Here is a 14,466-nt window from a genome sequence, read left to right as displayed (position 1 = left end):
GTCCAGGGGAGAGAAAACCCGTCCTTAGGTGAATCATGAATGGATTACTGACATAAGGTTTATTTACTTATTTATCTATTTTGATTATTCATGCATCCATTTCAGGAGAGAACAAGTGGTGATTCAAGTGTGACTCCAGAAAAGGTTTGTTATCACTGCTCCATGAGTCTATTTGCGCGGGATTCATTAAAAAGGAGAAAAATAATGATAGATAATTTTAAAGATATGTCTGCACGTACATAGATGATATGCAGCTGTCCATCGACGACGAGAGAAAGATAGTGGTTCACAACTCGAAACATCACTATTGAAATGATGACACTGAATACCAATGAAAGGTTTTCAGAATGAAAAAGTTGAGTTTTCATTATGGAAAAATAACATCAAATGAGGAGAGCGTCTCAGTAAATTAGTAAATAAAAACAAAAACTCACTGAATGATAAGCGGGAAAACAAAATAGGAAGGAAAACTACTGACTTCTTTGCACATAAAAATTGTCAGTCCATACAGACTGGGGGCGGGCTGTTGGGGGGAGTAATGGCGGTAGTATGTCCCTGGAATAAGGGCCAAAGCAGAGGACAGGGGCGGGGCATGAGTTCTTTCTCTATATAAAGCAATGTTGATGCCTTTCGTTCCTCAGTGCCAGAGGCATTCCCGTCTGAGTTGGGTTCTAAAAGTGAGTTCCTTTGGGTCATTACTCTTGGGGAATGACCTGCTGTGATTCCGTTCACTCCATTGCATAATTTATATCCCTATTTGCCTTGTGCTGATTTTGTATTTGCAATTATTACATAATAACAGGTTAGTAAGGTGTTATTTTCTGTTTCGGGAAATACTGCAGTAGAGACATACACTGGAAACAAGATTTCTTTCATTAGTTTTATGCACACACACGGAGACAAACATACAAAAATGACACATGCACACATGTAAATGTATGATTACAGAGACAAGTATACAGAGTAAATAAGCCTGTTGTAAAGGTAGGCATTCCCTGTATAAACCTCCCTTATTAGCTTTTTCTGGAAACGTAACGACCAAAATATACTTAAAATCTGAATAGATTTTACATAAAAAATGAGTGATTCATTGGACTTGTTCTCGTAGAGTGATGGGGTTAGAGTTTTAGTCTTAGAGAGAGAGAGAGCATCTTCAGCAGAGAGAGAGAGAGAGAGAGAGAGAGAGAGAGAGAGAGAGAGAGAGAGAGAGAGAGAGAGATTCTCAAAATGCTGTAATATACTTAATATAGGACCACGTCAATTAACTACGCCTTTCAAATATTTTTACGGCATTTCTAAATTTGCTCAATGAATACCGTGTAAACAAACCCCGAGTTTCTCAAGTTTGAAAGAAAATAAAATGAAATGAAAGCCAGTACCACATTATGTATCTATGATATAGGAAATGGAGGAAACTTTAGTGTTAGGAGTTTTAGGCCAAAAACCGCTGTAAGGAAACCTATTCTATTTTGTATACAGTAGAGCTCCGTAGGGTCCTTTTCAATAAACGCAAATCCATGGGGAATACTGTCTTTGTAAATGAATGAATACAAAAACACCATTTCTAATACTCACGGTTAATTCATTTCTTTAGGTGCCAGCCCAACCGTTTGAGCCAGTGACTTGAAAACCGGACGTCAGCCAAAAATGTCAGCAACAATGACGAGCGCCGTCAGCCTTCTCTTGTTTTTCACTTGGACCCTGATGCCAGGCATCACCAGAGCAGACGAGTGTTCCCTGACACCCGTCATCCACATTCTTTCGTATCCTGGATGCAACTCAAAGCCTATCCCATCCTTCGCTTGCCAGGGACGGTGTACTTCCTACGTCCAGGTAAATAAAATTGTTCATCAGTGACTGTTGTCGGGATGATGATGTTAATAAATTTCACATAACTGATACTGTTATTCGCTTGTGCTTTCTGTTATCTAAATGTAATTCTTAAATTCTTTAGTCTAGTAACGAGTAAACTGAGCACAATTCTGGGTACCCCTGCAAGTTTTATTAAATAACAGTTAGTACTTAATTGCTTAAGCCGGATAACTACATGTAATAACTGAAAACAAAAGAATGGAAGCATCATAAAACTAAACTTTTACCAGCAGTGCTCCTTAAATCAGTGTCACATAGGAGACTGCTGAGGTTCCTTTGAATTACAGTATCTGGAGAACAGTGTGTGTGTGTGTGTGTGTTTATGTGTACTCACACTCCTTGAAATTTCTTTCATCCTCGTGAGACAGTTAACGAACTCTTGTAATTCTGCCCCGACATGGCCGACTAAAAAAACCAAAACATTTTTACGACAATAATAATAAACCTTTATTTGCAGGTTTCCGGCAGTAAAATCTGGCAGACGGAAAGATCCTGTATGTGTTGTCAAGAATCAGGAGAAAGAGAAGCTACGGTGACCCTCAACTGTCCCAAAGCAAGAGTTGGTGACCCAAAACGCAGGAAGGTTAGTCAGGGCCTTTTCAGGCACACCAGTCACTTTATAAAGTAAGAGAGTTATGATTATATACTGTTCTCCTTTGCTTTCAAGGCACAAAAGTTTCCAACTTCATTTCATAATCTATAACTACTACGTTTTTGTGATGAGTTAAAGCTATATATTGGCGTCAGTGGCCTTAGTAGCTGTGACGCCAGAAAAATCCGGGTAAATAATTAATTTATTCGAGGCTGTACAACATAGTACGTTTGGATTAGCACACCAAGGTTTTAGAAAATTAACCCAATCCTTTCTCGAAATATAAGGGGGGGAAAAGGTGAAATCCGACAGAATGTCAGAAAATTCTGTGAATCAGAAAACATAATTCAAAAATTTCACCTGCTCAAATGAACTGTGAAACGCTTTCGCATTTAGGTGCAAATACTAGATGAAATAATCATGAGTGATAAAATTATTGCCAGTCTTCGTAACGGGGTAAGATACTCCACGCATCTAAATGGCTTTCGCAGGAATTTTTTTTTTTATTGGCACTCAAGGACCTAAGCATATATTAGTGACTAAACACTTGATTTTGTAAATAAAGGATCAGCTGGAAGAGCTCGAACCATAATCTGCCTGCATAGGAGGCAGTCACTTTGGATAATTTTATGTTGGCTAAATTGAAGGAAGAAGGCTTGGGTTCCATGTCAATCAATATTTCAGCTGTGTTGAATAACTAGCTGCCATGGCTCTGCAGACACCTGCCACACATACGTAAATTAGATGCATAAAGATTTAGCCAAGTTGACGAAGTAAAGCTAATTTATGATACCTATTCATTCCTAGCAAAGTAGAACAAACATCTCTCACTGATTCAACTTTGTCTCTTTTTGTATTTTTCCTACTGTCAGGTTCTCACCAGAGCTCCAGTAGACTGCATGTGTCGACCTTGCACTGACATCGAGGAAGGAACCGTGCTTGCGCAGGAGATCGCAAACTTCATAGCCGATGACCCCATGGCCCACGTTCCATTCCTAAAATAGCGCCTGCCGCCCCTACAACTAGAATTTCCTTCATTGTCCTTTTGCAAGTGGTAATCTATTCTTGTAAAATTTGAAAGAAATATTCCGCAATGCTGGAAGTAATAATGCTGTTAATGTATATGTCGGTAAGTTGTACGTTATTAATTCATACAGTTTTGCCCTTGTCTCTATCCATCTACGTATCAAGGTCTTGCTATATGTTCCTTATTCCTACAGCTACGGTTTTGGTAATCTGATGTTACTGAATTTAAATTTAATTATGGTACTTCCCTTTCACTTAAGACCTTTAATTAATCGTATTAAAACTAACTGCGTTTCATACTGAAAGCGCAAAAGATGCACAATAACAAAATTGCGTCCGTTCTGTTTCATGGTCGTTTTGAGTCAGTCTCATCGCAAAAAAGTAGTGCGAGACTAAGGCCTCTTACTGCAAATTACTTATTCAACTGTCTTCCCAAAAAGAGGGAATGATTAATTTGTTCCTCTTCAAAAATATAAATAACTTAAGGATATCCAGCGAAACCCCCCAAAAAAGAAATTTTCTATTTCTTGTCATTTCTTGTAAGTGAATCATACGCTGACGACTTGGCCTGGTTTCCGACCTCGTTATAGAAAGTCGCGACTTTCATCATTTGAAAACGTCACATATAAGGCAGCAGTAGCAACAGTAACGTCAATGAAAATGACCGTGATGAAGAAGTGACAACGTAAGTCGAGAAATAGGGTCTCAGTTGCAGGACAGGGGTGGGGGTACCGGAAAAAATATTCGGCAATGACTTTCCGGATCGTATTTACACATTCGAAAACCCCTATCCAGTTTTGAAGTTTTATTTGCTTGTTTCTAATAAAACACGCAGTTCAAGATCAGGGGGATTGGAGGCATATCTAATTTGAAAGAGTTTTCATTTGCAAAAGTAAATAATATAACTCTTAAAAGTCTTGACTTCGACGTTCATTTGCCTAATTACCCACTGACCAACCTATCTATTTGTTCCTTTTCACTTGTCTTCTAATCATATTTCTACCAGGGGAAATCCTTAAATAAATCAGTGCCTTTATACAGTTACTATGTTTCAGTAGATTAATATCTATGCGTCAGAGTAATATAGATGTTACCTAACACGCAAAAGTTCTTAAATTTTGTGATGTGTATTGATTGATATAATCCAGAGTCTGTCCTTTTAACTTGTTCCTGGATTTGTAATTATGGTTCTTTATCGAGAGCATGGGTGTAGAAATAAACAATTACATTAGATTTACCGCCAATGGGATAAAATTACATACCTAGCCAGTAATCAGGTCTAACTCTGTAATTTCTCAAAGCTAAATGGAAACAAAAACTGACACCAGTAACGTTCCAGGAAATGCAGTTTAAACGTTTAAAATACAAATGGAGTAAGCTAAAGTCTTTACATGCATGACTTCAACATTTCGATAGGTTATTGGTAATGTACAGGATTGTCAGACCAGGCATACTTTGGAGAAAAATGTTAAATTTTTCATGCTCGAATTTTAGGGTAACGATGGGCAATGATGTACTGGGGGTATATAGGAGGCTTATAGCTGGAACGCAGTCACTTCAAAAATGGTATTTATCCCTTTTGAAATAAAGTCAGTGCGTTTTAAAGACACGTCGAAGAACCGTACTGCAAGTAATTTCATCAGTAAAGTAGTGTGGAGAAACCACTTAGATTATATATGCTTAATAACAACGTAAGACAAAGCTGGTAAAACATGCTGTTCCTGGAATTTTGGTCTCAGTTTTTTTAAACAATTAAGAGCATTTAAGATAAAAAAACACTCACCTTAGGAACTGTAGATAATTAATGTATTCTGCGTAAAGTACTAATGTTTTAACATCTCAGAGCACTAACTGTTTCGGATTGTTACATAGACTTAAATATCTTTCATGCGTTTCGTGATACATACTATTTTCATAAGAATGTGTTCAGTGTGACATTATACATATTGACTGGTAATGACAAAATAAAAGGATAATTTATTGCTTGTTTCTGTTCATCCTTAATTATTAGTGTGAACTTTTGAAATATAATATTTATGATAATGTCTGTATACTGCTTGTGTACTGGGATTTACATACACTGACAGACAGACGCATTTATGTATGTTATATATATATATATTATATATATATAACAATAAAAAGATCACAGACTCAAACATACACACGAAGCAGAGGGAAATATGCATACCTTAGAGAGAGAGAGAGAGAGAGAGAGAGAGAGAGAGAGAGAGAGAGAGAGAGAGAGAGAGAGAGAGAGAGAGAGAGAGAGAGACAACTATATTTTATCGATAATGTTATGCATGCTTGAATGAATCGGATTCTACGACACACACACACACACACACACACACACACACACACACACACACACACACATATATATATATATATATATATATATATATATATATATATATATATATACATATATATATATATATATATATATATATATATATATATATATATATATATATATATATATATATATACATACATACATATATATATACATACATACATACATATATATATAAGCTATATAAGCCGTTTCCCTTATATGAGGATGGCTCAAGAGACAACACACAAGGGTCAATGCCATATTAATAATTCCACAGTTTCCTAACAAATCGTGAATGAATCCTATGTTGACGCTTGATATTAAGGCCCTTCCTTTCCTGAAATTTCTGCAAACACATTCTATCTAGAGCGTTCAGATCTTCATCCCCAGTTTCCTCCCAACATTTGCGAATTTTACATGTTTTCACCAACCTATTTTCCTCAATGTATTTCCGAATGACTAAACCATGCGAAAACACTCCATCCTTTTCCTTATACTAACGCTTTCCCACTTCTATGCATCTCCACATTTCTCACCTCATCAGTTCTAAATACACCACATAGACTACCCTGAAGTTCACTTCAGTTCCATAGTTTAAAAGACTCTTTCCTTTGTTCCTACACAATATCCACACACCACTTCCACAGAGGAGAGTTGGACCAACAATCCATCCATATATTTCCACTTTGGCTCCCATAGACGCTCAAAGTCATTTCCCAATCTTCTGCATACACCCTACTACCCTCCTTGCTTTACATGTTTAATGACTCAACTCTCCCTCATCCTACCATTTTTCATTAAGTTTACTCCCAAATACCAATGTGAAGCAACTAGTTTCATTCTTTCACAATCTATATCTACATTCATTGTTTCATTTTCACTGTTTCCATGTGCTCTCATAAGCTTACTCATCCTCACATTTACTCAGCTTGCTTCATTTACCACTTTCGAATTTTTTAATTTCTGCAGTTTCACTTCATTATCACAAATCGGCACTACACTCATCAACCATTCCACAGTCTATTCATGACCCACCTTCTTAACCGACAAATTTGCACCTACATTTACTGTCCATTTTCCCGACTTCTCGCATCACGATAGCAATAAAGGCACTAAACAGCCATGGAGATAAAGCACACAACTCTATCTGATCCACTTTTGTGGCAAATCGATCATTCTCCCATCTTATTTTGTAACACATGCTTTTCTTTCATTATAAAATACTTCAAAATGCTCTCAGCGACTAATTATTTCCAATAGCATTCATCCTCAACACCTCTAGGTTCAAGTAGGCCACATACATAACTTATTCACTTTATTTATTTCTCGCACAAATTTCATAAGAAATCCTTGTTCCACCAGCCTTTTCCTTGTCTAAACCTACAGTGTTTTTTTCCCTTTCAGTCCCTTTACCAAGGAATGAAATGAAATATAAAATTTAGGCCAAATGCCAAGCACTGGGACCTAAGAGGTCATTCAGCGCTGAAAAGGAAATTAAGAGTAAAAAAGGTCTGAAAGGTGTAACAAGAGGAAAACCTCGCAGTTGCACTATGAAACAATTGTTAGGAAAGGGTGGAAAGTAAGATGGAAGAAAGAGACTGACCGGAGGTACAGTAACAGGAATAAAAGGGGCTCCAGCTAGGGGCCGAAGGGAAGCTGCCAAGAACTTTAAGTAATGCTTACAGTATACCAAAGGGGTGCACTGACGGCACTAACCCCCTACGGAGGTCCTTTTATCATCTCTTTTGTTTTCTCACTCAGAATCCTACCATACACATTTCCAGGTATAATAACTAATGATATGCTCCTTTAAACCTTAAAAGCAACCTCCTCTATCAACTCTATCTTGACACAATAGAAAAATTATTCCTCTCATTATGTTTTCGGATTTTTTTCCAACCCAGACGTTCCTTTCAAACGGTGGTCATCCACTCAGTCACACTTTCATCATTGTACTGCAGCATCTTACTCGTATCGCGATCGATTGGCCTTTCCATTCTTCAGTCTCTCAACTGACCTTTTTACATCCTAAATAATCACTTCCTCAAGCATCATCTTACTTACACTAACCCTTTCCATTTTATGTTATGAAACTGTCTCTTTGCTATCTTTCACTACTAAAAATTCTTCAAAAAATTTATTCCATTACCCCAGACCTATCAGCATTTCAGACAGATCTTCGCATTTTTCATCTTTTATTCTTCGAACAGTTTTGTGCATTAACCTTTCTCTTCGCATTTAGGCTAATTCCCAGTAGAATAACTGCTTATTCTTTTTTCAAGTTACTGCTCACCCACCTACTCTTGTCTATCTTTATTATTTTACCTCTTCTTATCTCTCGTTTTCTTCTTGACCACCCTTTCCATCCTCCTGTTATGCAATTGCACCTTAAATAATCTTTTTCTTTCTAAATCTCTGAATTGTTAATGATTTTTGGTACTGACATAATACTGTATACATCATGCCAAGGAAGAACCTGGTAAAAGGTTGTGGACCTCTGGGTGGGGTGCAAGGTAACGAAAATAACATAGCATCTCTGTGTGATGGGAAAGTCGCATGGGGCCTCCAAGAGAAACAACAAAATACTAATGTATATATATATATATATATATATATATATATATATATATATATATATATATATATATATATATATATATATATATATATATATATATATATATATATATATATATATATCACATTCAACAACCAAATGCGACAACAATTAAATTACTAATGCAAGACAAACTACGCTAGAGTATTAAAACCCCAAAAGTTGCAATTAATTGCATAAAACATCAAAAACAAGTACGTATTATAGAAATGAACTTCCATTCAAATTCATAGAAAATGTCTTCATTCTATTATGTAGAAATCCTAGACCTAGGCTCTTCCTGAGCTGTGAATTGAGTTCTCTATAGATCCATTAAAAATAAAAAATTATTTTTTTCACACAATCCGTAAACTGACATACAACTAAGTTCACAGAATGGACTTATAGGATGAGCGATTAATAATCAATGACAGTAATTATGCAACAAAGTAAATATCAACGAATTCTTGAATTATCTTCTTTCTCCTTATTAGATTGAATAAATAACCTGAGTTCATACCAAAGTTCATTTCCGTTATATATAACGAAAATATGCGTTCCTTAGTGTTTTACCTGCAAAGGATTTTCATTCCCAGTATTAAAATTAAATTCTCCATTCAAGCTCTTGCAAATGACACCAGAGGTCATTCAGCCCGAAAGGGATATTGACAGTAGGAAAGTTTTAAAGGTGTAACAGGAGGAAAACCTCGCAGTTGCATTCTGAAACAACTGTTAGGAGAGGGTCGAGAGCAAGAGGGAAGAAAGGCAATATGAACGGAGGTACAATAAAAGGAACAAAATGAGTTGCAGCTAGGGTCGGAAGGGACGCTGCAAAGAACCTTCAGTAATGCCTACAGTACACCGCATGAGGTGCACTGACGGCACTAACCCCATAAAAGGGGGCAAATGACACCAGGCAAGCGTCGAAATGTTGAAATAATAAAGTAATGAAGAGGAAGATATGGCTTCTCTCCTTCATTAACATTTCAAGCCGTAGCCCAGACCAACTTACTTATTATTATTATTATTATTTCACATTCAGACTGGTGTTGAATTGACACTGCTCAGAATGTTTCTATTCTTAAGGAAACTTTGATCTCGATTAAATTCAACAATTGTGAACGCTTTCCGGATAGGAACTGGAATACAGAATTTAGGCCACAGGCCATGCACTGGGAACTACGAGATCATTCAGCACTGAACAGGAATTGAGAGTAGAAAGGTTTGGAAAGTGTAATGGGACCTCGCAGTTGCACTATGAAACAATTGATAAGAGAGGGTGGAAAGAAAGATGGGATAAAGAGAATATGAAAGGAGCTAGAGTAAAGGGAACGAAAGGGGTTGCAGCTAGGGGCCAAAGGGACGCTGCAAGAACCTTAAGTAATGCATACATTGCACCGCGTGAGGTGCACTGATAGCACTAACCCCTACGGGGTCTCTGCTGATATGATGGTGGGAAAGTTCCTAAGCGCTGCCCCTGTCTCTGCGGCGCTAACTCCGAGAGAGAGAGAGAGAGAGAGAGAGAGAGAGAGAGAGAGAGAGAGAGAGAGAGAGAGAGAAAAGCACCCAATTCCTGCTAAAACCAATGAATGGACTTGTCTCAAGAGATTTCCATCCATGTAGTTAGTTTAATTGGACATCACCGTTACTATAGTGAAGTTTATGTTTTCGATATTATTATTATTACTATTACTTTCTTTTAAATTATAATTTCTTATCTTAAAACAAAATCATTTTTCACCAAATCCCCAGGAAATTTGGTTGGAAAGTACGCCATGGTCTGCTGATCACTTGAGCGAAAGGGCTATAAGAAAAATCCCTCCTTTGCAGGTCACAAGGCCATGAAATTCGCAGATTTTCCGTCAAAACCCCGACACGGGTGTCTCTTTACATTAAATTTCAAGAACTTTAATGCTCTATCACTTGTCAGAGGGTTTCAAATTAAATACCAGTTCAGAGCCTTAGGGCATCTCCTCGAAAATGGCGGGTGACATAAGAGGAAAAATAAATGCCTGCAGCAACCACAAAAAAAGAAATTATAAAAGGGGTCAAATAAGAAAAGTGTATAAAGACACGAACTTCCGTATCAAATATTGAAGAAAACAGAAAGGAATTTAAAGGTGTGTAACAGATCACCTGGCAATAATTAGCGCAGAAAAAGCAGAAGCTTTGTCTATCAAACGACTGAAACGCGTAATACCGATTTTCAGCGTTTTCGACGAAACAGTAAGCCCGAAAAGGACGTTTTTCTTGCCATTCAGCGACATTCGCCATTGCAACAAACTGAAAAAAATACCAGATATTTATTTTAACCGTTTCTCAAAACATTAGCATAATTAATGTACTGTAGAAGTGACGTGTGCCCCGGACGAGGAAGGCACAATTTTACGATTTTTACAGAATATTTGAAATTGTATTTGCGAAAAATGGCTTTTAAAACAACTGAAGTTTAGGAACTGCATTGGACATTGAAACATTAATATTTTAAGGGCATATAAAGCATTCTATGAAATCTGGAAGTTGGGTTGTCTGAATTTATTCAACAATTCTACTATACTCTCTAGTTTTAAATAATAATAATAATAATAATAATAATAATAATAATAATATAATAATAATAAATAATAATAATAATAATAATAATGCTAGGAAATTCACAAAGTTTTGAAAAGCTTGTATAATGAAAACCCACAATTATATAAATAGACTGCATTACTTGTACAAAATAAAAACAATGACTTTCGAACAACTGAACGGTGTTACTCTGAGCGTTTACGTTTTTATCATATAATAATAATAATAAAAATAATAATAATAATAATAATAATAATAATAATAATAAGCACAGTAATAATCATAATAATAAAAATAACTGCTAGTTGTATTAGTAATAAGACCAACACTCAACAAAAACAGAACTAACAACAAAAAGTAACAGATTTTGATACGAGAAACCTCAGGGTTCTGATGAAGGGGTTTCTTTGACCTAGGGATAAGACTCGACACAGGTTTCCACTTTCTCACTGTGGGGTTCCCATTATAACGGCCTAACAGTGGGTCACACTTATCGCTGCATTCTAGCCCTTTTCCGTACTTTGATCGAAATTTGTAATTTTTTTTTTTACTTTCATCTATCATTATGACATTTTTTTAAAAACTTTTTTGAATTAAATTGGTCAAAATTCATGATGATAAAATTAACACCTATGTACACACACCTATATACACAGTCCTGTATATACATATAGTGATGCGTGGTGATAAACAAATCATGTGGTAAACTGATTATAATCATATATATATATATATATATATATATATATATATATATATATATATATATATATATATATATATATATATATATACTGTATATATGTTAATATATAATATATATACATACAAACATTTTATCTACTTCATATGTTAATAAAGTGAAGTGTGGAAGTTGCATGGTAATAAAAAAAAAGAATGAAACTGTTGCGATGTACTATCTACAAAATACTTGTACTATAAGAAATACTGAAATGGTGATAATGTGAAGATAAGTAGAAGTTAAAAAGGTTTGCACAGGTTAAAAATGGATTGGTGTGTTTTGAGATGATTTCGTCAGGTGGAAAGAATGGAGGAAGGTAGGCTAGTGAAAAAAAAAAAGCATTTAACTCGAAAGCAGAAGAACGAGGAAAGAAACACCTAGAAAGTACAGGATGCGAATGACGCAGTGTGTGTAGAGGGTTCTACACTCTACCGATGAGCTTTTGTGCAGGTTTTTCAAGTGTAAGAAGCAGCTAATGTTATGGGAGTTTTCTAAACAAAGAGTTCATCCGAGATTCAGCAGTTATATAAAGTATGAATGTGGCAGAGAATGTTGTGTTGTTTTTTACTCTAGAGCTATATCTTGTTATGGAAACGTTTGAAACGTGAAAAACACATTCAACAAATAACTAATATGGCAAGATCTAAGATGAATTAAGAATAAACAATGTATTTACATAAGTACTGAAATGAAAGAATAACATGCAAAAGAATTAAGTCTCTTAGTAAATCAGTAGTAGTTCTTACAAAATGTGTTGAGCCAGAGAAGTAAGATTTTAAAAATAAATCTTCGCAATTCTCAACAATTCTAAATTGAAAATTGCTGACAATGAAACTTCTACGTAAAACGCAGTCTGCCGCAATTTGAAAAATGTTCATACTGCTACAAACAATGCCACTTTACAAGCGTTTAATCTATCTATCTTTAGCTTTTAACCCACAGTAAAAGTCACATTTACTGTTTAAGTGTCCTAATGGTCTAATACCCACGATAGATGTACAAAATCAAGAGGTATAACTGCGTTTTGTCAAATCTCATGTAAGCTGTTTGCCATAACTGTCTTCTCACGTATTTTTCCAGGAAGTTTGGTAACGCTGATAACATTTCGTTGACTACTTATCTATTGTTTTTCTTCCTTATTCCCACTTCTTGTTATTCACTGGAAAAATTATCGACGCCAATGCATAGAAAATCAATTTTACTGAATCGTGCGAGTGATAATTTTGTTTGAGTTACCCATGGTAATTTTAGTGTTAGTCTTCTTTGGAGGCTTAAATATGTTTACGCCATCTCTAAACCTGATTTATTTAATGTACCTTTCGAATTTGAAATAGAAAAAAAAATACTGAACTGTTTTTAACTTGCAAAATTTCAAGAAATGTCCTATAAATTGTGCACAAAATCCTATTGTTACCATGGCAACCAGTTTGGCGTCTTCTGTTTTCTGACGCTGTGAAATGCTAACAGTCGTCGCGTTGGTAACGCCTTAGCAGCACAGAATATTCAGCAGAATTACGACTAACACGGTTTTACATCATAAGATACGCTAATTTCAACCAAATCTAGGTGAGGGATAAATGACTGGTTTCTTAATGTGCTCTGTTTATATATATATATATATATATATATATATATATATATATATATATATATATATATATATATATATATATATATATATATATATATATAATTCGATATCTCTCTCTCTCTCTCTCTCTCTCTCTCTCTCTCTCTCTCTCTCTCTCTATATATATATATATATATATATATATATATATATATATATATATATATATATATATATATATATATATAGTTGGTAATTCGATATCTATATATATATATATATACACATATACATAATGTGTAACATACATACGATATCTATATAATGTGTATATATATATATATATATATATATATATATATATATATATATATATAGTGGAGAGAGAGAGAGGATAAAATAATTGAAGCTTTTTTTTTATTCTTTAGAGCCAACCCCCTTCTCTACCTGGCTAAGATGCACCTCATTCAACTATCACTATCCCCAAGGTACATAATTCACTGCTGAGGTCAATGGTAACACCACATTTTTCTCAAGAAAGGCGGTGCAACACGTCTCCTCCCCGTGAAATTCATGCTGGGTCTCCGGCTGGTGAGGCAAGGGTTTGAACTAACTATATATATATATATATATATGTATATGAAATTTTTATCACACCGTGATTTATATACAATCATGAAGCTACAAATGTCGCAATATCAAATTCACGCTACCTCGGGAATATCTCCGATGGAGAATTGTCGCTGAACGGGAATTTATATAAGTGATAAATGAATTGGTATCATCGGGACACGAACCCTTGACACGAAACCTATTCAGCGACTCCAGTAGACGCTACCCACTGAGCTATCAAGAGAGGTATGTCTTTGCCGAGTCTGCTGTACTGTTTTTACCTGTCGTGAGCAGGGAAATTGTACTTAGCCTCGGCAATGACCCACCTCCCCGCCATGACAGTTCATTGATGCGTTTGGAACACACAGCTCTTATTATGAAATTTTTATCACACTGTGATTTATATACAATCATGAAGCTACAAATGCCGCTTAATATCAAATTCACGCTACCTCGGGAATATCTCCGATGGAGAATTGTCGCGAGGAAGTGATAAATGAATTTATATCGGGTGATAAATCAATGACTCCAGTAGATA

The 14,466-nt window shown here is 35.5% G+C and overlaps 2 protein-coding genes across 3 annotated transcripts in view; one reads left to right on the top strand and one right to left on the bottom strand.

Annotated features, from left to right (window-relative positions):
- LOC136829419 (uncharacterized) overlaps positions 1-14,466 on the bottom strand; it is a 195,235-nt gene that overhangs the window by 35,757 nt on the left and 145,012 nt on the right. Inside the window, exon 9 of one of the 2 annotated variants that reach the window (XR_010850376.1) lies at positions 1,576-1,823. Coding sequence is in view for 1 of the 2 variants with exons in the window: in XM_067087974.1 (XP_066944075.1) it covers positions 1,780-1,823 (44 nt within the window). In the remaining variant the exon portion in view is untranslated. Of the gene's footprint in view, positions 1-1,575; positions 1,824-14,466 lie in introns of those variants that run through there. The other variant, XM_067087974.1, reaches the window with a different exon arrangement.
- Burs (Bursicon) lies at positions 1,648-5,470 on the top strand. Its single transcript, XM_067087975.1, has 3 exons — positions 1,648-1,833; positions 2,330-2,455; positions 3,337-5,470. The coding sequence occupies exons 1-3, from the start codon at positions 1,648-1,650 to the stop codon at positions 3,466-3,468; spliced, it is 444 nt and encodes a 147-aa protein (XP_066944076.1). The 3' UTR covers positions 3,469-5,470.

This window comes from Macrobrachium rosenbergii, chromosome 44 (assembly GCF_040412425.1).
Source record: "Macrobrachium rosenbergii isolate ZJJX-2024 chromosome 44, ASM4041242v1, whole genome shotgun sequence".
Lineage (NCBI taxonomy): Eukaryota > Metazoa > Arthropoda > Malacostraca > Decapoda > Palaemonidae > Macrobrachium > Macrobrachium rosenbergii.
This window is presented reverse-complemented; position numbering and strand designations above follow the sequence as displayed.

Excerpts from the sequence above, each read along its gene's own strand:
- Burs (XM_067087975.1), top strand. The coding sequence starts at position 1,648 with ATGTCAGCAACAATGACGAGCGCCGTCAGCCTTCTCTTGTTTTTCACT. Across the intron at positions 1,834-2,329 it reads GGTGTACTTCCTACGTCCAG|GTTTCCGGCAGTAAAATCTG; the intron begins GTAAATAAAATT and ends CTTTATTTGCAG. Across the intron at positions 2,456-3,336 it reads GTGACCCAAAACGCAGGAAG|GTTCTCACCAGAGCTCCAGT; the intron begins GTTAGTCAGGGC and ends TCCTACTGTCAG.